At 40.0% G+C, this 23,729-nt stretch overlaps 1 protein-coding gene and 1 long non-coding RNA gene across 3 annotated transcripts in view; one reads left to right on the forward strand and one right to left on the reverse strand.

Annotated features, from left to right (window-relative positions):
- Positions 1-11,854, reverse strand: part of TGFB2 (transforming growth factor beta 2) — a 97,878-nt gene extending 86,024 nt beyond the window's left edge. Inside the window, exon 1 of one of the 2 annotated variants that reach the window (XM_003814133.7) lies at positions 10,609-11,854. In XM_003814133.7, coding sequence (XP_003814181.1) covers positions 10,609-10,954 — 346 coding nt within the window. In that variant the 5' untranslated portion in view covers positions 10,955-11,854. The remainder of the gene's footprint in view (positions 1-10,608) is intronic. The other variant, XM_003814132.8, reaches the window with a different exon arrangement.
- Positions 11,855-11,921: 67 nt separating this feature from the next.
- On the forward strand, positions 11,922-13,574 carry LOC134729178 (uncharacterized). The gene is made up of 3 exons (XR_010110068.1): positions 11,922-12,049; positions 12,266-12,532; positions 13,193-13,574. It is a non-coding gene; the product is annotated as an uncharacterized LOC134729178 (long non-coding RNA).
- The last annotated feature ends 10,155 nt before the right edge of the window (positions 13,575-23,729 follow it).

A 23,729-nucleotide genomic window follows, 5' to 3' on the forward strand; every position in this document is an offset into this window, starting at 1 on the left:
CATTTTCCATTTGCCTTAAGTTCCTCAAGTCATTCTGGTTAAGGGAACATCTAAGCCAAACATTTCTGACTTATCAGGCAGTAACAAATCCAAGCGTTCATTTGAGAGAATGAAGGGATGGTCCCAGCCCAGGGAGGATCGCTTTCTCAGCACGATGAGGCTTTCCCTCCTAACAGACACTAAAGCCAGTGAATTCAATTCCTCTTGGACAGCAATGTTTTTCCACATCACTGAAGTGGTGTTAGTGGGTTGCCCCAGGAAAGCCAGGATGCTAACTCACTGAGAGAATATGTTGCACTGTGAACAACTACCCAAGGCCTTAGTGTGGCTTCCCCTCTCTGATATCATTTCTACTCCTCAAACCCTCTGCAGTTACTCTCGACCAGCCCCTCCCCTTCATCTCATCCAGCTTCCTCTTTGAGATTTCTTTTTTTTTTTTTTTTCATTTTTCAGATGAAGTCTTGCTCTTGTCTCCCAGGCTGGAGTGCAGTGGCGCAATCTTGGCTCACTGCAACCTCTGCCTCCCAGGTTCGAGCAATTCTCCTGCCTCAGCCTCCCAAGTAGCTGGGATTACAGGCGCCTACCACCATGCCCAGCTAATTTTTGTATTTTAAGTAGAGACAGGGTTTCACCATATTGGCCAGGCTAGTTTCAAACTCCTGACCCTAGGTGATCCGCCCGCCTCAGCCTCCCAAAGTGCTGGGATTACAGGCGCCAGCCACTGCACCCGGCCTCCTCTTTTAGATTTCTACACCGTAATCTCATACTATTGCTAAAGCCGCCTTTAAAATGAATTGCCTAATGGCTAAGAGGCGGCTGTGGCCAGTGCTTGGTTGCGGAGGTGAAATGAGGTCTACATGAGTATAACCACAGCTGCCTGACCTGCCTCAACCTTGACTTCAAATGTCCTGGTTTCTTTTCAACCAGTGGAGGTGATGAGAGACAGGGCACCTGTGAGGAAAAGCGAAACCAGCCCCAGAAGCCCATTACATAGAAGCCCCGTCTGCATGTCAGTCTTTTATAGGCAACATCCCCTCTCTTCTTTGATTTTGGACTTTGGGATCCAGAAAAATAAAGAGGCAAGTACTATGTGACTCATATGCACCTTCAGAGATCAGTTCAAATAGTTTAAATAATTTTTCCCGGCTGGGTGCGGTGGCTCACATCTGTGATCCCAGCACTTTAGAAGGCAGAGGCAGGAGGACTGCTTCAGGTCAAGAGTTCCAGACCAGCTTGAGCAACATGACGAGACCCCAGCTCTACAAAAAATTGAAAAAATTAGCCAGGCATGGTGGTGCATGCCTGTGGTCCCAACTATTGTAGAGGCTGAGGCAGGAGGATAACTAGAGCCCAGGAGATGGAGGCTTCAGTGAGCCGTGTCTGTGCCACTTACTCCAGCCTGGGCAACAGAGTGAGACTGTCTCGGAAAAAAAAAAAATCCCCTAAAAATTTATATACCCTTTGAAACAAATGGTAAATCTTGAGATGTGAAAAATAAAATAAAAACAAAAAATTTTTGATTTCCAAGACTCTGGCTGGGAGGAGTATATACTATGTGGATCTCCTGTTCTTGATTCCACAGATGGGCTCCTAACATTCATTAACTAGAAAACGTTTCTGAGGGCAGATGTCATGCCTCCACTTAATTTCATTTTCCATGTACTTCTGCTACAGCACTCTATACCATGTGCACATAGACCGCTATTCTTTATTTCACAAACCTTTATGTGATTTCACTGATTCTATATATTTTTCATATTCTATTATTTCTAAAATCCAGATTCTCTCTTATAATCAATGGCTGAGTTAATTGGCAGTGATATTTAGTTAATGTTATAACTAATAGTTAAATGGGCAGTGATATTTCTTTGTTAGTGGCACATAAAATAGTGGTGCATTTTAAAGTCAATAAGATTCGATGAATAATAGCTGCTGTGCAAAGAAGGCCAGAAGCAGCTGCACCAGGTGCTTTTTCACACACATCATCCTTTACAACCCCTAGAAAGTCGATGTTCTCCTTTACAAATGAAGAAACTGAGGCTGGGCTAAGTGAAGGGGTTTCAAATCCAGCTGCAAAGCCGACAATGGCAGAGCCAAGATCTGAATTCGGTAGGAAGCAACTTAAATATCAATGAGGCAGTTTTAATAACTTGCACTGAGAGAGCCAAGTTGCTAACCAAAACAGGACCACTCTTTAACAACTGCCACAGGCCTGGAGTAGGATTTCTTGTCTTTGATGTTACCGCTTCCATTTCAGCCTTTGAGATTCCTTTGGTACAATTCCCTTTTATTTATTCTCCTTTCTTTATTTAATGGGTCTGTCTAGCTCCAAAGTCATCATGCTCATTGTATATCATCTTGCCTTCCCAAATAAATTAATTCTCTGAAATAGGAATGCCCTATCAATAAAATTTATCAAGATTTTTGTGAGGAAAATGATTGCAGTTCAAAAACAAAACCAAGGCTGGGCACGGTGGCTCAGGCCTATAATCCCAGCACTTTGGGAGACTGAGGCGGATGGATCACTTGAGATCAGTTCGAGACCAGCCTGACCAACATGGTGAAACCCCATCTTGACTAAAAACACAAAAATTAGCTGGGCGTGGTGGCACATGCTTGTAATCCCAGCTAGTCGGGAGGCTGAGGCAGGAGAATTGCTTGGACCCGGGAGGCAGAGGTTGCAGTAAGCTGAGATGGTGCCACTGCACTCCAGCCTGGACAAGAGAGCAAGGCTCTGTCTCACAAACAAACAAACAGAAACAACCAAAGGCTTAATAAATCACACTTTTTGTATCAGTTAAGTGCAGAAATAAAAGTCGAATGTGTTAGAGGCAAGAAAAAAAAACCCAGGTTGTGTGCTTCAGAGGTATATTTTCTCAGCGCTTGTGAATGTAATTCTTGTTAACAGAGGAGAGTCACCATTCTTTCATGGATGTATTACATCATTTATCAAGAAGGCAAGAAAGGTCATGCTCTCTATTTCCTGGGTTCTGTATTAGGGCTCCTATTACCTGTGGTGGCTGAAAGTCTAATTTCCATAACACATCACTAATAGAAATAGCTATTTCCATTTCCTCAGCTGTCAAAGGGACAGTATGAGTATTAACCTCATAGGATTGCTTGTGAGTATTAAAGAGTACATACATGTAAAATATTTAAAACTATGCTTGGTTTATAAGTCTTCAATAAAGGTTAGCTATGCTTGGCCTGTAAAAAGTCCTCAATAAAGGTTAGCTTTAATCATCATTATCACCACCTTCATTATTATCTGAGAATTGGAAACAGAAAATATTATGGTTATGAGAAGCCCCGTGCTCTTTAGCATAGTGACATGACCCATCAGACACATTTTCCCTGATAATGAAGGTCAGAACATTTCATCTCTCCGCATCTCCTGGCCCTGACACCTCTTTGAACTCACAGATTCTTCTTCTTCCTGTAGTTCAGTCTTATTCTCTAAAGGGAATGCTCATCCATTTGTCAAACATTCCTTGACCAAACACAATATGCTAAGTTCTATAAGAATATAGATAAGTTAGACTTGATTTCTGTTCCTGGGGCAGTCTACAAACCAATGAAGAAGACAGCCCAGAACAGAGTTAGATCTTACTAAGATCAAAAGAAAAGAGGGAGAGATAGAGATAACCATCAGTATAGTAAGAGTGCAAAGGAAGAGCTAATTAAATAAGACTAAGACAATCAAGGAAGGTTTTCTAAGGAGGTGGCATCTGACTAAGCCCAGAAATATTTTGTTTTATTTTGTTATGTTTAGAGACAGGGTCACGCTCTGTTGCCCAGGCTGGAGGACAGAGGGGCAGTCATAGCTCACTGCAGCCTCAAACTCCTAGGCTCAAGCAATCCTCCTGCTTCAGCCGCCCAAGTAGCTAGGACTACAGGCACACACCACCAGGCCCAACTAAATTCTCTGTAGAGACAAGATCTTGCTATGTTGCCCAGGCTGGTCTTCAACTCCTGCCCTCAAGTGATCCTCCCGCCTCAGCTTCCTAAAGTGCTAAGATTATAGGCGTGGGCTACCACACCAGGCAGAAGGATTTTTAAAGGTGTGAAAAGATAGATCTCTATGTAGAAGAAACAGCATAAACAAAGACCCCAGAGGCATGAAAATAAATGGCCCATTTGGGTAAAGGCAAAGAGGACAATGTGACTGGAGTATAGTTTTCATGCAGGGATTTAGTGAGAGGAGGGGCTGAGCAAGGAGGAGGGACCAGACCCTGAAAGGCCTGAATCTAATTGCCTAAACTCTCAGGACTTCTCATAGGAGAACTAGATGGTGCCAGACATGGTGAATTACCAACCCTATGTTCTCTGTTTCCAGCCCCATCCCATCCCTGCCCTGAAGTGGCAGAGGCCACCTAAGGAACAATCTGAGTGAGCAAAGGAAAGAGATCCACTGAGTGGAACTATCGCAAAGGAAAAGAATGAGCTGGAGGTTCCAAGACATCCGAGGTTAATGGAAGTGGTTCCTGGGGTATCGCTCATAATCACATTTTCATCTCCCTAAAATCCAGACCCTCTCTTAAAATCAACGGCATGATCACTGAAGTGATATTTTTTTCTTAGTGGCACATAAAATAATGGTATACCCTAAAGTCAAAGGCATTTGAGACTCAGAGAATTGCTGCCAGGCAAAGAAGACCTACTCCATGCCAGAGCAGCAGCACTAGGTGCTTCTTCACATATGTCATCATCAATCCTTACAACCCTAGAAGGCCAGTGTTACTTTCTTCATCTTTACAAGGGAAGAAACTGAGGCCTGGTTAAGTAAAGGGGGTGCTGTCTCCCACAAACTCAGTAGAGTATCAAATGGGACATGATATGTGAGCACTCGACCATCCATCCATGCAGACGTTCCATCACAATGACGGAAAAGAAGGCAATTTAGAGATGGTGGGGAAGAGGCCAAGGGGCAGTTTCATTCAGAGTCAAGACCACCGAGCCAATTCAGGAAGTAAGGTAGTGGTGAGAGTGTGGGGCACTTAAACACCCACTTCTGGATATCAGCGCTTAGAAAAGAAACAAAACAGCCAACCATCAAAAGCAGCTTGTGGTTGTAGCATGATGCAAATTTATTCCAAACAAATGACAGAAGCAAACTTTTCAGTCTAAACAAACCCATCAAAGAATCCCCTAACATATTATTAAATCTAAGATAAAATACCTGGAGAACGTTGAATTCCCAGGTTAAAAACTATCATTGTTTAAAGGATATTTTTTAAAATGAAAGCACACATATGCCTTCAAAATGACAATGGGCATTTGTTTATCTCGGGCAGAGCCACATTTCATCAAGCTGTGCAGAATCTGCAAAATGGAACCCACCCTTGAGCAGAAGCGCTGCCTAAATAGAGTAAGCACATCTGGCAAATCCAAATCCTCTCTCCGGGAGCCCATCAGTACCGGAAATGCTACATCAAGATAGCGGAAAGGGCTATTTCCAGAGCTCTTCCATGCAGTCTCTTGCTCAGCTGCTCACCTTACTCCTGAACCTATAATGGGGCGGGGTGGGGTGGGGGTGCTGTGGGCAAGGGGCAGGGGGAGGCGGGCTGGAGTGGCAGTGGGCCAGAGTCCCACTCCAGTGGTGACCCTGCACACCTCTCCCAGGGCCAGGAGCCTCCACTCTAATTTCTCGACCCTTCTAAATATGCAGTCTAAAGTGTGTTGTAATCTCTGGGCGAAGGCCTACAAGTCAGTGACCTCCTTGGTTCTAACCCAGATTTGATGTGGGTTCAACAGTGAGTCATTAGCCCTTTTTTCCCATCTCAGTTTCCTCTAGGAAAAATGATCTGTCATTCTTTCATATCTTTATATGAAAGATGCTGCGACTAGGTTACATCACCATCTTTTCACCAGGGAGAAATCATTCAAAAAGTGCAACTCCTCGAGTAGACCACAGGGGTTGCTGTGGAGACGCAGTGGGCTCCCCCAACCCCTTCCTTCTGTGAGGTGGAGAGGTCCCCACCTGCCCCTCAACCTCTGCAAAGCCCCTCTTTCATCGGGTGAGGTCTTCTCAGGAGAGGCATAAAGCTGGCTGGCCTCACTTGGCAACAAAGACGGCCCAACTGCTTTCGTTATAAATAGTATACTTCTTTGAGAGGTTTTTCTAGTCTTTGAAAAGTAAAAAAAAGAGGAAATCCTGAAGGAGGAGCATGTGACCTAACTTAAATGTAACCACAATTAGACACTAGAGTTAGTACAAGCAACGATGCAATAAAAAAGGGAGAATTAAAGTTTGGTCTGTTGTATATTAATAACTCAATCATTCTGGAAGTCAAGAAGTTCAAGTCTGTCTTTGATACTCTCTCTTTTTCTTTCTGTTTCTATCTCATACACCCACATGCAAACACACACACAGAGAATCCTAAAAAATAAAATAGTAAAAATGCTTACTACATAAAGCAAAAATACCACTACGTTCCAGCAATCGCTAACATTTTCTTTCATTGGGCAAGTGGCCAACAGACCAGCAACTTGTATATAGAAAGACATATTCATGAATTGAATGCTAAGTCACATTCCCCAAAACCATAGTGTCATTGGTATTCATTCTACATTCCACAATTTAACTTGGAAAATTACAGAGGAAATAGAAAAGGAGATTGCTTCATGTTAAATGTTTAACACTCATGTGAAACAACTACAAAGGGAATCTCATTGTGATTTTTCAGGCTGTATATTTTTAGTGTATCTACTTCAAAATGGTAGAATAAATCAAGATGATTATTTACTTTCTTCCGTTGCCTAGCTTGGAGATTCCACTCTTTGTTAACACAAACTGCTTATTTCCCTTGCAAGGGGAATCCATGATAATTCCTCACTTCTTTTTTCTCTGTTCTAACATCACACTGCTGCTGACTGAAGCTAGTAATGGATAGGTCAACACCATCACTTAAGCTAAATAAATGGGAAGTTTTGATGTCTCTAATGTAGGGGCTTTAAGACCACAAAAAATAAAGTACATACTGTATACAATGGTCTAATCCACACTCCATTTAATTAAGATAACTGTCTGACTATCCTCCTATTCAGTATTCTCATTTGAATATGCTTTGATCATAAAGATATTTTATTTTTGTTATTATTTTCTAAATGGTCCTGTTAACAGAATTCAGTAACCCCAAACAAATACCAGGGCTCCTCAACAGAGGCATTACTGACATTGTGGTCAGGATAATTCTTTGATGTTGGGAATGGGGGGTTGCCCTATGCATTATAGGATGGTTAGAAACATCCCTGGCTGACCCACTAAATACCAGTAGCACCCCTCCACCTCCAGTCACGACAACCCAAAGTGTCTCTGGACATTGCCAAACGTTCCAGTGGGAGTAGGGGTGCGGGGGTTGGGGGGAGTACAAAATCACCAGGGTTAGAACCACAACATGTGCTGATTGGTTACAATGAAAAAGGGAGAGAAAAGAAAGAAAATGAAACGTTGTGTCTCTTCCTCTTTTTGATTGTCGGACTCTCTACAGATTCTTACATGTCAATTATTTGAATTCTTCCTGTGTATAACTGAATCACCCTTTCTAAGTTTCTAAAACCTTGTGCAGCATCTTTTGAATAGATGTGCCTCGAACTTCAAATGGATTGTTAAACTACTAGAGGTCCACTAATTCCCAGTGGGCAAACTATCGGTAAACCTTAGCATAACTCCACTTTGAGTCTTAAACTAACAGCACGTGAAAAGATCAATATGAATAAATTCAAACTAATCAGACCCCTTCTTTAAATGTTGACACAGTATTATTTATATCCCATAAATACATTCTTGACTAAAATTCATCCTAGGAGATTGGCACCTGGCCAGTTCTATTCATATTTACTGTATTTATATAGTATACTTGGCCAAGGATAATATTTAAGACAAAATATGCCTCAGGGCATATACAATATCTCTTATATTTTTACTTTTAAATCTCCACATTGCTAAAAATATGTAGTCTGAACTTTATAAAATGTCCCACAAAGGGCTATCAGCAATCTGTAATGATATATAGCTCATTGAGTATAATTAGAGCATATTTGTAATACTTGAGCTGAAGTCACTCCCTGAACGCTAATAAGTTGGTGGTAAAAAATGAACCAGTGATCTTTCCCATGGCTTCATCTCTGGGGCTTATGACCCTCGCCAGATTCACTGCAAGGAATGACAGGCACACTCCCTCCCCACAGCTACTTCAGTGACAGCTGAGTTAAAAGTTAGGCAGAAAAGTCCTAAAGAGGGAAAGCTGGTATATAAGCCAATAATGTACTTTCAATTTGCTTTTTAAAAATATGGTTTTTTTCTTTTTTTCCTTTTTTTGGAAGGGTTTGCTATATTCCAGTATAACTAGAAAGTGCTGGAAAATCAGTTAACCTATTTTCTATAAAATTATCCAGTCCTTGCACAGTAGTATCGAACCTGCTATTAATATGGCTTTCTGCTCCTAAACTTCCATACAGAATACACACTTTTTAAAGCCTGTATTCTTTGTATGAAAACTGGCAGTATATTTTATTTATCTTGGACGTATCGGAGGTTTTCATTTATTTGGTGGCTGGGGTGAAATGGAAAGGAGAATCCACACATTGATGTTAAATGCCATACTCTGAAATCCTCCTAATAATCTAGGAATTTTTCCAGTTTGTTGGTGACCATGACCCTGGGTTGGATCATCTCAGCTCTTCAGACTGAAGTGTGCTTCAGAGAACAAAGAACTAATGCCCTCTTGGGTTACTTGCTCTCTCCACACCTATTCAGTAAATGGGATCAGAGCTCCTTTCTGTGTTATAAAAGTGCTGGCAGTTTATTAGACCTTTTGCATATAAACATTGAAAGATGAGTTATTCAGGTTCTACATAACATACTTTCCGCTCTGCCCAAATACCAGTAGAACCGATGCACGTGCTAGAGAAAGCAAACTGACTGAACTCCTTGTTTGTCTCAATGGTTTTGCACTAATTACAATGAACTTTCTTTCCTAATATCTCCTTGGCTCCACCCCAGTTAGAAAGCTTTACTTCCCAAAGGGGATAACCAGGGGTGGAGTGTATTTATCACCGCTGTTGCGGATAGTGCCATAATTACAATAATAAAATCATCCTGCTTGCCAGAATTCTCTGCATCTGTTCTGCTATTGAACAAGAACAGGAGAAATTGCAGCAACATAAAGGTCACTAGGAAGACTGGGGTTAGATACATGGGCTGACTTCTGACACCATCAAGTACAAGACATGGCAGGTCACATAGCTAGGACTTGTCAAACTAAAAATAAATATTAAAAAAGAAAAGCACCACCCTGCAATTAGAACCTTTAAGAGAAAATTACCAAGATGGCTGTATTATCTATTTAGGCAAGACACAGAGACTTTGCAAAGGCAGCCAGCAAGTATATAGGGCATGGAAAGGGGAGGAGAGAAATGAGCAACCAATGAAAAGTTTATGACTTGGGATTTGGAATACACAAATGTTGAAGAGGTTCCCCCCACCCCGCCCCCACTTTTCTTTTTCTTCTTCCTGGTATTTAACCCTCTCAGGTATCAAGTGGATGCTGCTGCCCCTTTTCTTTCTTTCTTTTTTTTCTTTTTTTAAGAACTCTGAAATCATTCTACACTGTCTGTTCCCTTCCTCTGCAATAAATCATTTCACTCCTATTGCTACTGTATGCCAGCTGGTTTTGAGGACACTGTTCTCAGAGAAGCCAGTAAAAAAAAAAAAAAAAAAACGGCTGTCGTCTACTCTGAGTTTTAGGAATGCATTGAAGTAACTGCAGGAAGCCTACGAAAAGGCAGGAGCAGGATAACAGACCCGTAAGAAAAATGATCTGCTACACTGGAGATGTGAAGAAGGCAGGTTTGAGTGTATTCTGAAAAATAACGTGAACAAAACCTTTTAAAACACAGTCAGAAACAGAGTTGTCCTTTCTACACTCCAGGTTAAGTGAAAAGGGAACGTGGTTATAGGATTTTGCCTTTGGGTAATGAAACACCTAGTGATAGCAAACGATACATCAAGGACTGAGGGCCAGGTAGGTTTCTCGAGGGGTGTCCAAACCGGGTTTCGTCTCGGCGATGCTGACATTTTTAGGGTAGTTAGAGACAATAGAGAAGGCTTGGGGAACCAGCTGATAGGTCAGCACGGAAAGGGGGCGCCTTCCGGAGAGGCTAGTTTTGAGACACTTTTTTTTAACCCTTCGTGCACCAGTTCGGCGCGCTCCACGCCAATCGGAGCAAAGAAAACAAACCTACCAAGATTCCTCAGTTTAACTCTGCCCCTGGGAGCACCTCTAGTTTGACAGAGTGGGGCTGACTCCTAGCTGGTGGCCGACTAAAGAACTTCAGGGAAGAGAAAAAGAGAATAACGCCTTTTAAAGCACCGAATTGTTAGGGGGAAGGGAAAGATGGAGAAAATAAAGTAGAAAGTAAACATTTTAAAGCCTGATGGCCTCAGGCATACAACTGAAAAGGAGGTGGATGGGGTGAAGGACAGGAGAACGGGAAAAGAGCGAACGGGAACCGCGAGAGGGAAGGGCGATCCCGGGAGCTGCTGCGGTTTTGAGAGCTCCGGGCAGAGCTAAACCTCAGGGGATGGAAGTCAAAATGAGTACTTACTTTCGGAGGGGAAGAAGGGCGGCATGTCTATTTTGTAAACCTCCTTGGCGTAGTACTCTTCGTCGCTCCTCTCGCGCTCGCAGGCGGCCGCCCTCCGGCTCGCCTTCTCCTGGAGCAAGTCCCTGGTGCTGTTGTAGATGGAAATCACCTCCGGGGGGACTTCCTCGGGCTCAGGATAGTCTTCTGGGGGACTGGTGAGCTTCAGCTTGCTCAGGATCTGCCCGCGGATCGCCTCGATCCTCTTGCGCATGAACTGGTCCATATCGAGTGTGCTGCAGGTAGACAGGCTGAGCGCGACCGTGACCAGATGCAGGATCAGAAAAGCGCTCAGCACACAGTAGTGCATTTTTTTAAAAAGTGGAAAAAAAAGTTGTTTTTAAAAGTCAGAATAAAAAAAAAGAAATCAACAATTCTCAAAGTATAGATCAAGGAGAGTTGTTTGGTTTTTTTTTTGTTGTTTGTTTTTGATGCGAAACTTTTGCAAACAATCTAGTCAATGCCCAACAGAAAAACGTATCCTGCTTGATTCCTTTAAAAAGAAAAGGCCAGTAGTTCCAAAAGTGGAAATATTAATACGGGACGGGCAGAGGGAACCCTGACTTTGGAGAGTAAGGAAAAAAAAATTCTTGGAGCAATGAGATGGGGAAAAAAAGAGACGAGTGGCTATTAAGTAGAAATAAATTTAAGAGGAGGAAATGGAGTTCAGTGTGTCAGTCTCGGGTGCGGAGTGGCGGATCTGAACTCGGCTCCTCCGGCCAAAAGGGAAGAGATGAAAAGGTCCCGGGGCTGGCAGCTGGCGAACTGACGGGAGGGGCGCCGGGAGCGCGGTGAGGGGGGCCGCCGAGGCTGACCTGGGCTGAAATTTATATATTTAAAGAAGGAGTGGTTCGGTCCTGCCTTCCACTGCGGCGCTGAGAGCAGGAGAAGCAGCAGCTCCGGAGCAGAGAAGCGCACACGTGTGTGCGTGCGTGTGTGTGTGTGTGTGTGTGTGTGCGCGCGCTGGGGGCGAGCCCAGCGCGCCGCGGGGAGGAGGGTGCGCTTCGCAGGGCGCTCGGGACTCGGTCGGGTGCCGCAGGGGCCGCAGAGGCTGCTGAGGCGGCGCGGATCCTGCTCTGGGAGCTGCGCGCCGTGGCCTACACCCTGGCGGGCGCGCGCTGACCCGCTTGGTTACTCCACGTTGCTGCCGCCGCCGCTTGCAAACGCTTCCAGCCTCCAGCTCCCTCCTTCTCCTGCTCCTCCTTCTCTTGCTCCAAACGCCAACCCAGCCACAGACGATCAGCCGTCGCGGTTGCGTTCACCCCCTGCGGATCACAGCGGCAGCCCTTGCGACACCCTGGCTGGGGAGTTTTATTCCTGAGGGGGTTGCGCAGGGGCTCCCTTGGACTCCCACCCTTTCCCAACCTCTGCTGGCTTCTCCCCAACGTGGAATTGCTCGCTTAGGGTAGGTAGGCACTTGCCACCCTAAAATAGATCCTCTCTGTCTCCTCCTGTCTGCAGCCGGGCAGCCCCTCAGTTTGTTCCTGGATGACTCCCTAGACCGTTAGGCTAATATTCTCCATCCCTCCCTCCCCTGCCTCTTTCACTTGCGCTCTCGCTCTGCTGTCTCTTTCTCTCTTCCTCTTTCTATCTCTATCTCAATCTGTCTCTCTCTTGTCAGGAGCTTCTGGAGCTCCGCTCGGAGCGAACCTTCTGCTGCCAGCAGATAACATCACGATCTTGCCGGGGAGGAGAGATTTATAAGTTCTCTCTGAACCACGTGTCTGCCTTCAACAAAGTGACGTGCTAGGATTACAGTCAGAAGTCCTCTCGTTACTTAGACCACGAGCTCTCCCCGAACCGTTGAGGGGGTGTGGAAATGAGGACCGACCGCTGTGGGGAAGGGAGGAAGGAGGTGGAATGTGCGCCCTGACAACAGTGATTTACGGTATTTACTTTCTAGTCATTTTGGACAGGTCTGTCGAAGGACAATCAAGTCTCCCGTTTTTACTTAGTGTAGCTCAGTCACAGCCTCCCAAACTGAATCACTTGCTCTAGAAGGGAAGGCTTTCCTCCTGTATTTATGTGTGCACACACACCCCTATGGGAGGGAGCACTAGTCTACTCAGGGCCAGGCCAGTCCTGAAGACATACCTTCCAATCTTTTAAATTCATGTCCTACCTCTTATTTTCTGGGATACCTTAACAGGTTGCCATCCCAGAATTTATTTTGTTAGTTTGTTGTTTACAATATACCCCTCTGTTTGTGAACTGCTGGAAAACAGAGATCCATCAATTTTACCTAAAGAATAAGGTATACTTGTTTGTTTTACTGATTTGAATGAATGGTCACCTTTATAATTTGCTGCCTAAGCCACTTCTTGTATGGCTTTCTTCTTCACCTTCTTGCTAGGCTAAACATTATCAACCAACTTCATTCTTTCCATAGCATTAATCCAGGAAGCTGGAATTTTAAGTGTTTGATGTCTACTGTTTTACACTACTCATAACTTGACATTTTCAATTTCAACTAAGTCTAAATTAGATGAATAAAAGAATAACTCTTACCACTGTTCCACCTTCCCTTTTTCTTTTATTTTACCTTTAGTTACTCAAAGTCAACATTTTCATTTCGGCATGACTCTGCAGCCATACTGACCAGACAGATGATTTAAACTGGAAACTCTGTTGAATGTACTCCCAAACCCAAGATCTCTATACTGTTCTCTACTTCAGATGTTCCTTAGTTCAGAAAAGTCACAAAGAACTTTCTATCACTTTTGGAATTTATACTTTAGTTGTGTATGGGGCCTAGGTTATTAGTAGAGCACTGAATAAATAAAATAATAATAGCTAACATATACTACACTTAGTAATTTGATGTGTGTTGTGTATGGTCATTTAATCTTCACTATGAACCTATAAAGTGGGTCTTATTATCCATATTTGGCAGATGAGGAGACGGAGGTACAAAGAAGTGAAGTACTTTGTTCGAGACCACAGTAAGTGGTAGAGCTGGATTTTTGCAGTCAGGATCCACTATGTTCTTACCTACTATGTACTTCTGAGAAACAATGGTTCCAGAATATGTTCTGACAAACAGGAATTCTGGAGTCAAACAAGTTTGGGAAATACTGGGTACTCTCCTGTCCTCTTAGATTCCTCATTCTGGAACATTATCATGTTAAAGGCTCTGAAACTCCTGTAGAAGAGAAAACCTTTTCACTCTTTTAACCCAGCATTTTCCAAACTCCCTTGAATACAGAATTTTTTCCATTATCACACATTGAAAAACTCTGGAATAAAATAATTGTTCCAACCCACTTCTGAATAATTCTAAAAATTATGTATAAATCAGCACCAGCAGGTTCCTTTCCTTGATACCAGTTTTGAGTTGAAGCAAAGCTACCATCCCAGTAGCCCAAGAAAAAGATAATCAAGAGGCGCTACTGTCAGACTAGTAGTTTCATCCAGTTAGGTCCTCCCTCTGAGTTCAGTTTGAGAACTGCAGTAGGCTAGCTCTACAGATTGGACAAAAAGTGAATATTCTTACACCTGTGGCCATTATAGACACGGAGCAGGAGCTCCAAACCAGAGCTACTGAGAGAAGATGCTGCTGTGGAATATGGCTGGTTACCTGAATTAGCTATCACCATATTTTGCTGAGGATACAGGTTCAGCTTCCACAAGCCAGTGAGCATCTTTCATGTTTATAGACAACCTTCTTGGTACAGACACTGATGCACCTTAAGTAGATTCAGACTAGAGTGTGGATAGAGTAGCAAAAGTTCGTTTACATCACTTCTAGGAAAACAGCGCAAGCCATAAATTCTGATGGCCACCCCTCTTCCTGACATAGACATATACACTTTTGTTCATAATACTTAGTTTACTGAGTACCTATTGCTCACTTAACATCTCCTTAGACCTGAGACCACTGACTTATTCATAAGAGGCTACTTTAATTTCCCCAAAGCCCAGGAGGGTAAGACGGGAGGTATTGGTAAAAGCTTCTGGAATGGGTAAGTGCAGTAAGTGAGTATAGCAGGAGAGGAGGAGCCCCTTTCCACCTCTCAAATGATCAGTTCTTTGAAGACCTAACAGGCAAGATTGCTAGAGCTGTCTCCCTGGTAACCGTAAATGAATCCTTTCTTCTATTAAATGACTCTTATAATGCCTTTTCATCTCTATATTTAATGGCGGTCTTATGTGCCGGGGTCTCTACAGTCTTCATGGTAAAAGGGTATTTAAATGATATACACCCATCTTGATTACTTCAAGGAGGCAGGAGAGCACAGTGGTTTAAAGGGCAGGCTCCAGTCATGGTTTCTTGGGTTCAGATTTCTGTCACTTTCTGGCTTTGTGATCCTGAACAAGTTACTCACTGACTCTGTGAGTTTCTTATCCTATCATGTCTTTATTTCTGTCAGGGAATTTATAATAAAAATATCTGGCCTTCTCTCTCTCTCTCTCTTTCTCTCTCGCTCTCTCTGAAAAGCCAGGAAAGAACCCAAGAAGAATTTGCTTCTAGTTCTGCCTCCTAGTAGTTTCTGTAGGCACATTTTAAATATTATGGTATTTTGCCCCCAGTAATTATAGGAGGGAAGGACAAGAAAATACACTTTTGGTGAATAAAATGCTAAATGACTATCAAAGTTCAGTTAAGCATTCATGATTAAAGTCTCTTATTAAAGCCCTCAAATGGAATCTTTTGTTTTGAAATTACAGAGGTAGAGAGTGGAGCTGTTTCCACTCTTAGCCATTCTCCACTCATCAATGTGTCTATTCACTTAAGTAATGTGGGATTTCTACAAGAGGCTGAAGGAAACAAAACTACTCATCCCTGTCCTGGAGTTTTACGCCTATGGATCATAGGTCCTTACTAACATTGACCAAAGCATAACTTCATTTGTAACAATTCTGGAAGCTTTCCAGAACGGTTTCAAGCATGAAAAATCAGGAGGTGAAAAAAAGAAATACATGGAACGACGGTAATTGATTACATTTTCCCCCAAATAGTGATACTTGATAAATGCAAAATAACCCTTTAATATGAAAATACACCAAAAGTCTTTTAAGATTTTATTTATAATTTTATATTTGATACCACTATTCAAGAACAATGTTTGGTCTATATCAATTTTGTCTCATGTTCTAGATGCATTTCTATAAACAGCTTTATTTCATTATTCTAGTTATGAATAATGAAATAGAAAGGTGGTTTCCTTACAAAAAATAATCCGATTATTATTTCCATTTGTATTTAAAGGTTAATCTAAGGAAGAAGTGTTAAGGAAAAATGAGGAAACAATGGGCAGGGAGGAAAATGGAAACAGGGTGGGTTTAAAGAGATCAGAGGTGGTAAATGATAAAGAGATAGGACCAAGAAAAACCACAGCATATCAGCAGGTTGTGAGGCTTTAAAGAGATAAACTCATCACACTAATGATACACTGTGGGAACATTATCTCACCCTTTGGAATTATGATTAGTTGATTGATTACTGCTTGTGGCTTTTGGGCCACTCATAACTCTACAATTTTAGCTCTCCAGGAAAGTCTTTCTTTGGGAGGCAGTCTCACAGTGGCCTGTGCTATGTCATCCCTGTAGCTGCAGCCTCTGGTTTCTTGCCCCTGGTGAAATTCACCCACTAAGATAGCATTTAGTAACTGATATAAATAAATGAATATATGGTAATAGTTGGGACACAGCATAACGCTATGGATAAGTGCTTAACAAAATCCTAATGTTGACAAAAAGAAACCAGCAGCAGAATTTTCCTTATTTTTTAGGGCAGTACTTGACACTCACCTTTACAGAATCTCTACTCCTACTTCATTTACTCTGTCACCACAGAAGTTCACAGATAGACTTCACAAAGCAAGAAACCAGAATGAGGTTGCTGGGGAGAAATGGAGAGAGTGTTTTGGCCAACTAAAAATAAACACAAAAGATGAGAAAGAAAAAGAGAAGGTGAGTGATAGAAAAAAATATGACTGTGTTCTCATAATTAAAATGAGTATAATATAACAAAAGTTTTTTTTTTTTTTTAAAGATACACGGTCTTTAAATGAATTTAGGTGTCTGTCATCATCTCAGTGGGCTTCATAGATTGGGTAAAATTCCAAATGTCTAAATTTCCACTGCCAAAATTACCAACCTACATTTCAAACAACTTTGCCGTTCTGCTGCCTCGATTAGCCTGCAATTAAAAAATAAATAAATAAATAAATAAAAACCAAGGGTCAATAGTAATTGCATAAAAAAAGAAAACCTCAGTGTAGTTTATGATAGAGGGAAAAATTAGTAAATAAGTATTTTTAAAAGCCTAAGTATGTAAGTATTTTGAAAAGCACAGCTATATAGATGGTTATAATTTATAAAACGGGAGACTACAGACCACAAACTCTCACTGATGATTATTTGAAATCTTAGTAGAAAATAAAGTTCTCATAACTAGGGTAGCTACATCATTTGTCACACAAATCCAAACATTTTTTGCAGTAAAGAGGATGCCACTCATTGATACACTAAGACAACAGGGGTAAATCAGGACTCTCCCAGATAATTACCTTATTTAAAATGAAGCCACTTTAAATCTGTAAGAATACATCTGTTAGTCTTTCACCTTTTTGCGGTTACAATGGTGATATTATATTTTGCATACTTCCAAGACCTTTTTTTCCTTTGCCTATGCAGCATATTCTAAAAATCACCATCAGAGATACATTTTGAAAATGCTACTTGCACAATTTTAGCATTAATATAAACCTGCACTGCCACAAAAATGAACCCCCGAGAGGTGCTTGGTCAAGTTCTTTTGAGCTTCATGAAAGCAGTCTCCCACAGAGAAAGGTAGGAGAAGATAAATACAACAATAATGGGATTAACAAGCATTTTATGTATTCTTTGTATAGCCAGAGAAATTCATTTTTAAATTTTTGAAAATCAACAACAGAAAAAGAATCCCAAAGGTAAAAACGAGTTTGGCCCCCCTTCCCATTTTAGTGCCAGTACAGAAAAAAAAAGAACAGTGTTTCTGTTTGTTGTTTGATGCTTGCAGGTCACATAATAATGACTTTTCACATGTTGATCCTTCTTGTTTAGCACACAGTAACTGCTTCATAAAACCAGGGACACCAGGAAAGTTACTTTCACATAATTGAAGGGGCTGTTTCCTGTTAACGTGAAAATTTTTGTGATCAAGAATCCTACCATTTGTGGTTTCTCTTTAGATTTGTTACATCTATATGAGTCCTTTTAAGTAAAAAGGCAGTATCATTACTGTTCCAAGAAAATAGCACTATCTACTATAAGAAATAAATATATGCCAAATAAATAAATCCAGAAATGGGTGTGTCATTGTGACCTGAAGAGACAAATAATTTTGGCTGCTGGGTTATTGGAGGTAACAAGTTTTTTGTATCTGTTTCTTTAAGAGGACTTTGTCTTACAATTTTAAGTTACTTAAGATCATTAAACAATAGACTATTATAAGGTCAATCTGGTTATTTAACCAGTTGTAACAATTAAATCTAATCAATGTCACACTTATACTGATTGTTCAGAAACTACATACTCGTGTGCTTGTAGGGAAAAAGGATTTTTATCAGTTGACTCAATGATAGCTGAAATCATGCCACCTAGAGGAAAGCTGTGGTATGTCTTACAACTTCATACTGTTAAATTCATTAATGTATAATTTTGCATTGATTTGTTGTTACTGCACATCAAATAAAAATTAGTTTCACATAAATATTGTAAAACATGCATTTTTAGAAAAGATGCTAGATCAACAGCAATGGGATATCCTTAATTATCAAGTTTTAGTTACCTGTTATCTCCTAGGCAATAACATGATAAAAATCTAATCCTCATTTATAAAGCATAATTTGAATATCTAAATTCTTAATAGCAAAAATGTCAACCACTTACATTTATGAGTCATCTAATGTCATTAAGTAACAGAGCAGCAAATAGCCAATATATTGTATCTTAGGAATAAAAAACCAATAGCTGTATATAGTAAATTATTGGATACCACTTCAGTAGAGTAGTTCCATTTCTGCAGCATCCAGATAATTCAAATATAAAGTTTTAATTATCAGACATGCTCAGGCAAGACCTATAATGAATTATCCAGTAGCAAGTTACAGAATAAACTGACAACAACAGCCTGGGATGATATGTTAACTCTAAATTGACACAGCCAGGAAAATTTTCACCTTCTGATTAATGGCATCTATTAATTTTTTTTAAGTACAATTTCCATTTTACGTTTCTCCAGAGGATAGTTTTGCTTCAGTCCTTAAAGACTCAGCTCCTTACATGAGCTTTGGTGCCAGCATCTGCAGGTCTAAATAGAAGTGGAGATGTTCAGTTCTTGCAGGCTTCCTGCTGTGAATGGCACAACTCACACAATAATGTAGCTTCACATACAGCTCGGGAAGCACATATGCATTGAAGACACTTGCTGCAGCCTCTACTGTGTTTTGAATAAAGAAATTCTTAATAGCCCTGTCCTTGGGCACACATGTGGCTGCCAGCCTTTTTGGCATGATCATTGTTCCTTTTGTCACCTTGGAAGTGAGGACCCGAAAGAGCATGGCATCTACTACTACCTTCCATTGGCCATAGGTTTACGTCATGGTTAAATGAGACCAAAATACTGAATGCCCATTTTTCTTTCCAGAGAAGAGTTCAATTTCTAGAATCTAATTTTCTATAAGACATTAATATCTACAATGTGAGCAATCACTATTGTGTATAGCAGCTCTGTAACTCAAACCTGGATTGGACTATACTATCTGTGTGGCCTTGGGCAGGTTACTGAAACTTACTGCTTGTTTCCTCATCTGTATAATGGGGACAATAACAACATCTACCTAACAGGGTTATAAGGAAGAGGGTATGAATTAAGGGGCATTATGAAACCCTTAAATATTGTCTGGCATAAAATCAATATTGTTTAAATGTTTGCTATTATTATTACATGTTCTGTTCCAACTTTTACTTGAATAAGTGATAGAACTATGCAAAATAGGATGGTTAAAAACAAAATAGCAATGACTTTTTTTAAAAATCAAGAAAACAGAGGTTCTCACTTAAAAATAAAGTTTTATTAATCAAGAGGCACAAGGAAACAGTGGACACATGGAAAGGGAGTCAAATTTTTTATGTTCAACATTCATTGCAGGGTAATTAGCAAAACTTAAAAGATAAAGTAGGATTCTAGCAAACAGGACTCTTCATACAGTCATCTAATACAGCTAATACCAATAATGCTCTATTAAACAGTATGTAGAGTTTGGATTCTAGAACAGAATAAGTAAGCAAAAAATAAAAACTGTTTTAGTGTCTCATTAAATGTCAGGATCATTTTTCTCAATATAAATATAAGGCCTGTCTTTTCAGACTGTCAAAAATTACATTCTTTAAAAAAAAGTCTTATTCTATTCACCTCATGCATTGTTGGCATTTAAGAAACTTATACTATCCATAATGTTTTTAATCTTACTTTTTCAGTTAACATATCATTGACACTGTGTTTTCATCAGTCTTCACAACCATCATTTTAAAAGGAATTGACAGAAGACTGGTGGTTCGATAGTTTATGTAAATGTCCTCATATCACTGAACTTGTAAGTTTTAAAAAATTTCTTGCTATTAAAAACAATTCTATATAATACTGTTCACACAGCATTTTCTGTCATCAGAATCTTTTCCTGAGGAAGGTTTCCAGAAGTAGAATTACTGGGCCTCAATAAGCACCTACCACCTGTTAGACTGTAAATTTTTGCTGGGGGGAATTCTATCTAGAAAAGGAAGACTCAGAATTACATAGATGAGAAATGAATGGAAACCTATAGGCGCAGCACCTAATCCTCCAAATGCATAAGAGAGAACATCTCTTGACACGCTACTACATAACAGGCACTGTGCTAGATAGACACTGCATACGTTAATCCAATCTTTACACCCTGAACTATATATTATTGTATCTGATTTACATGCTAGCCTTACAAAGGTTAAGAAACTTACACAAGGAAACAAAACTAGTAGGACTCAAAACTGAACTCTGAACTCAGTTGTGATTCCAAAATTATGCTGTCTCTCATCTAACAACGAACACTGGTATTTCTTAAAATGTCCAGTGTAAATATAACTTTACTGGTTATTAAGGAGTATATTTGGGAATCCTAGTAAGGACCAAGATACGGCAGTCATGTCTCATGCAATCTACCCTAGTGTTCCTGGCATTTGTAGAGAAGGATATCATCACATTGAACCTTTTGGACTTTGAGCTTTTATATTTATAATATACTTAAGAGAACCCAGTGTTGCTGTACAAAGACAAATATTATTGTGTAGAAACAGTCTTGATGTTATGCTTGGTACTTCTCAGTATTTCAGGGCAACTGCTGAGTCTGGCTGCTGCACTGTTTTCAGAGCTGATGTCAATCTATTGTTTATGTCCTGTCCATGGGAGGGATACATTTTTACCTAAGATTGAAGTCTGGTTCTGCAAATGCAAAGAGGCAACTGTCTGGTAGCCTGAGGGTGAATCAACAGCTGCAAGGCCACCCACGCATACGGACACAGCTCTCAGCTGTCTCTCCATTTAGAGCCCCAGTTGGTCCTGACCTCTTACAAATTTGGTGTTTTCACTTTGATGTTTATGAACCGATTGCATTAAAAATGCAGGATAATGATTCAGGGTTAGAGAAACTATTATTTATACAAATGTGGTTAACACCTCATCATTTTAAATTGGCTGTGCTAATAATGCTCATTGTGCTCTTCGGGGTTTTGTGTGTGTGTGTGTGTGTGTGTGTGTGTGTGTGTGTGTTTTGCCTGAATCTGCAACCTACATTTGCTCTGGCAGTATGTTGAGTATATGCTAGAATAGAATGGACCTAGGCAACTCTAAGGTCCTACAACTAAATACACTTACTTAGGAAACCTCCTAAATAAGTAGGCCTCTAGATATAAGTGAAAAACATGAGAATTCACTCCTTACATGGTATCTGTTGCTCCGGCAGTTCTCAAAATGTCCTTTTGGTGCATCATAAACCCATTCTTTTAGAGAACAACAAAAATATTTAAGGTTTGGTGCATTAATTCTGAAAGCCTCAGATGATAAATAATGCTAAAAAACCAAATGCTATTTGTTATTAACTGAGTGGCTTAACATTTAAGGACAATGGTCACCCTACAATACAAGTTAATTATAAAGAAACATATCTTTTTAAAAATATAAATGCTGAAAAAAAGTCAACAATAATTCAATCAATAAAATTTCACCAGTATTTGTATATGCCTAAATTATATCAATAAAAGTTTATGGAAAAAGCTTAAGACAGATTTACAATTCCCAAATTCACTGTTGTTTCATTAGACTAGATATATGCTCTGTAGCTTTATTCTCTTCATAGTTGGGATAGACCCACTAGCCACGTGTAACTTTTAAAATTTAAAGTAATTAAGTAAAATTAAAAATTTAGTTCCTCTGTATCACAAGCCACATGTGAAATGCTCAGTAGTCACCTGTGCAAGTGGCTACCATATTGAACAGCACAGACATAAATTATTTCCATCATCAAAAAAAGTCCTATTGACAGCAATGATTTAGACTTTTAGTCCCTATAATGTTAATATAAAGTATTATGCCCACTCTTCTAACATATATCCTTGCTTGCCTTACTCAGGTGAAAACCAAAGAGTGTTTAACAGAAAGCTGAATATGTGCTCCTCCCACTGAAGGAGAGGGCAAAAAGGAGGGAGAAGAAAGGTGAGCAATGTTGGAACAGGTATTTTAAGAAAGCAAATTTAAATTTAAAAGGTTTACCACATCTCTAGGTAAAAAGTCCTAAATACTAACTCCCTGAAATTATGTTCAGTAGACTAGGTAAAAAATATTAATATCGCTCTCTAAGCTAGAAAACACTCTAAATTTAGAGAATCTAAAGTTATTTAAGAACTGTTAGAATATATCTTGCATCTCTATGATTATTCATTCTAACTTAGCATTTTATTAAAACATTAATCACAATTCTAAATGTCTTGTCAACCACCTCAAACATTCTACTTCTAAATCTATTCACAGATTCCCTTGACTAATATGTTTAATCAAATTTCAGAAAAGCTCGCCCACTGAAAAAATTTACCAGGACTACCAGTGCTGCAACAGTCAGTAAGATTCAAACACCCAGCTGGCCAAAATTCAGACTCCTGTTTTCTTGGGGAAGGAGTGAGAGAGCTTTTTATAGGCACGAAGTAGTTCTCTCTCCTGTTTCCAAAATTTGCTCTCACTGCCAATTCACCTCAAATAGTCTTCATACCCATAATATCTACAGGGCTTATAGCGTCTATACCATATCAGTGACATGCAGAGTGGAGATAAATGTCAATCACATTGATCCTAATAGATGAATTTGAGGGAAGAACAGAATGAATTCTGCTTTGGTCAACTGGAAAAAATGTTTCCAAATAAAAACAAAGCTAACATTATCAATAAAGTATTGACAAATTATAATATTCACAGCTCTACATAAACTTCATCAGTCAACTTTCCTTGAAGTTAAATTCCTTCAAGTCAGCACATTAATGGAGACATAGAAGGAAATGGGAGGAAACCATAAGAGGTTTCCCACAATTTATACGTCCCTTTCTTCACCCATCTGTTTTAAAAGGCAAAAAAATATTTTATTTTAAAGAAATTGGATTGCCTTCAAATAGACCTTCGAGAACCTCCTACTGAGTGACTTTAGGCTCTAAGTACTAGTGGTAACCCTCTGAACTATTCTATCCAAAGGGTTTCCAAGGTATGTTTTGCAATCAATTGAATAATATTTGAGCAATGCAGAATTCTAGGTAATTTGAAAATAAATTCAGTGCTCCAACTCCATTATAAAAAGTGCTAAACTACTAAGATAATTCTATTTTCAGTCCTAATCAGGTATTATCATTGGCTTTCAAATTCTGACGCTTAAAAATAACAACCAATGCTAAACTATGATAAATACTAAGAACATCAACCCCAGCCATCCAAGTATCTAGAATATTCTATATATGAAATAAGGAAATAAGATAATTATTTCTATATATGAAATATGGAAATAATACTTCTAAATTATTGGTTCCTA

Source organism: Pan paniscus, chromosome 1 (assembly GCF_029289425.2).
Source record: "Pan paniscus chromosome 1, NHGRI_mPanPan1-v2.0_pri, whole genome shotgun sequence".
NCBI classification, from domain to species: Eukaryota; Metazoa; Chordata; class Mammalia; order Primates; family Hominidae; genus Pan; species Pan paniscus.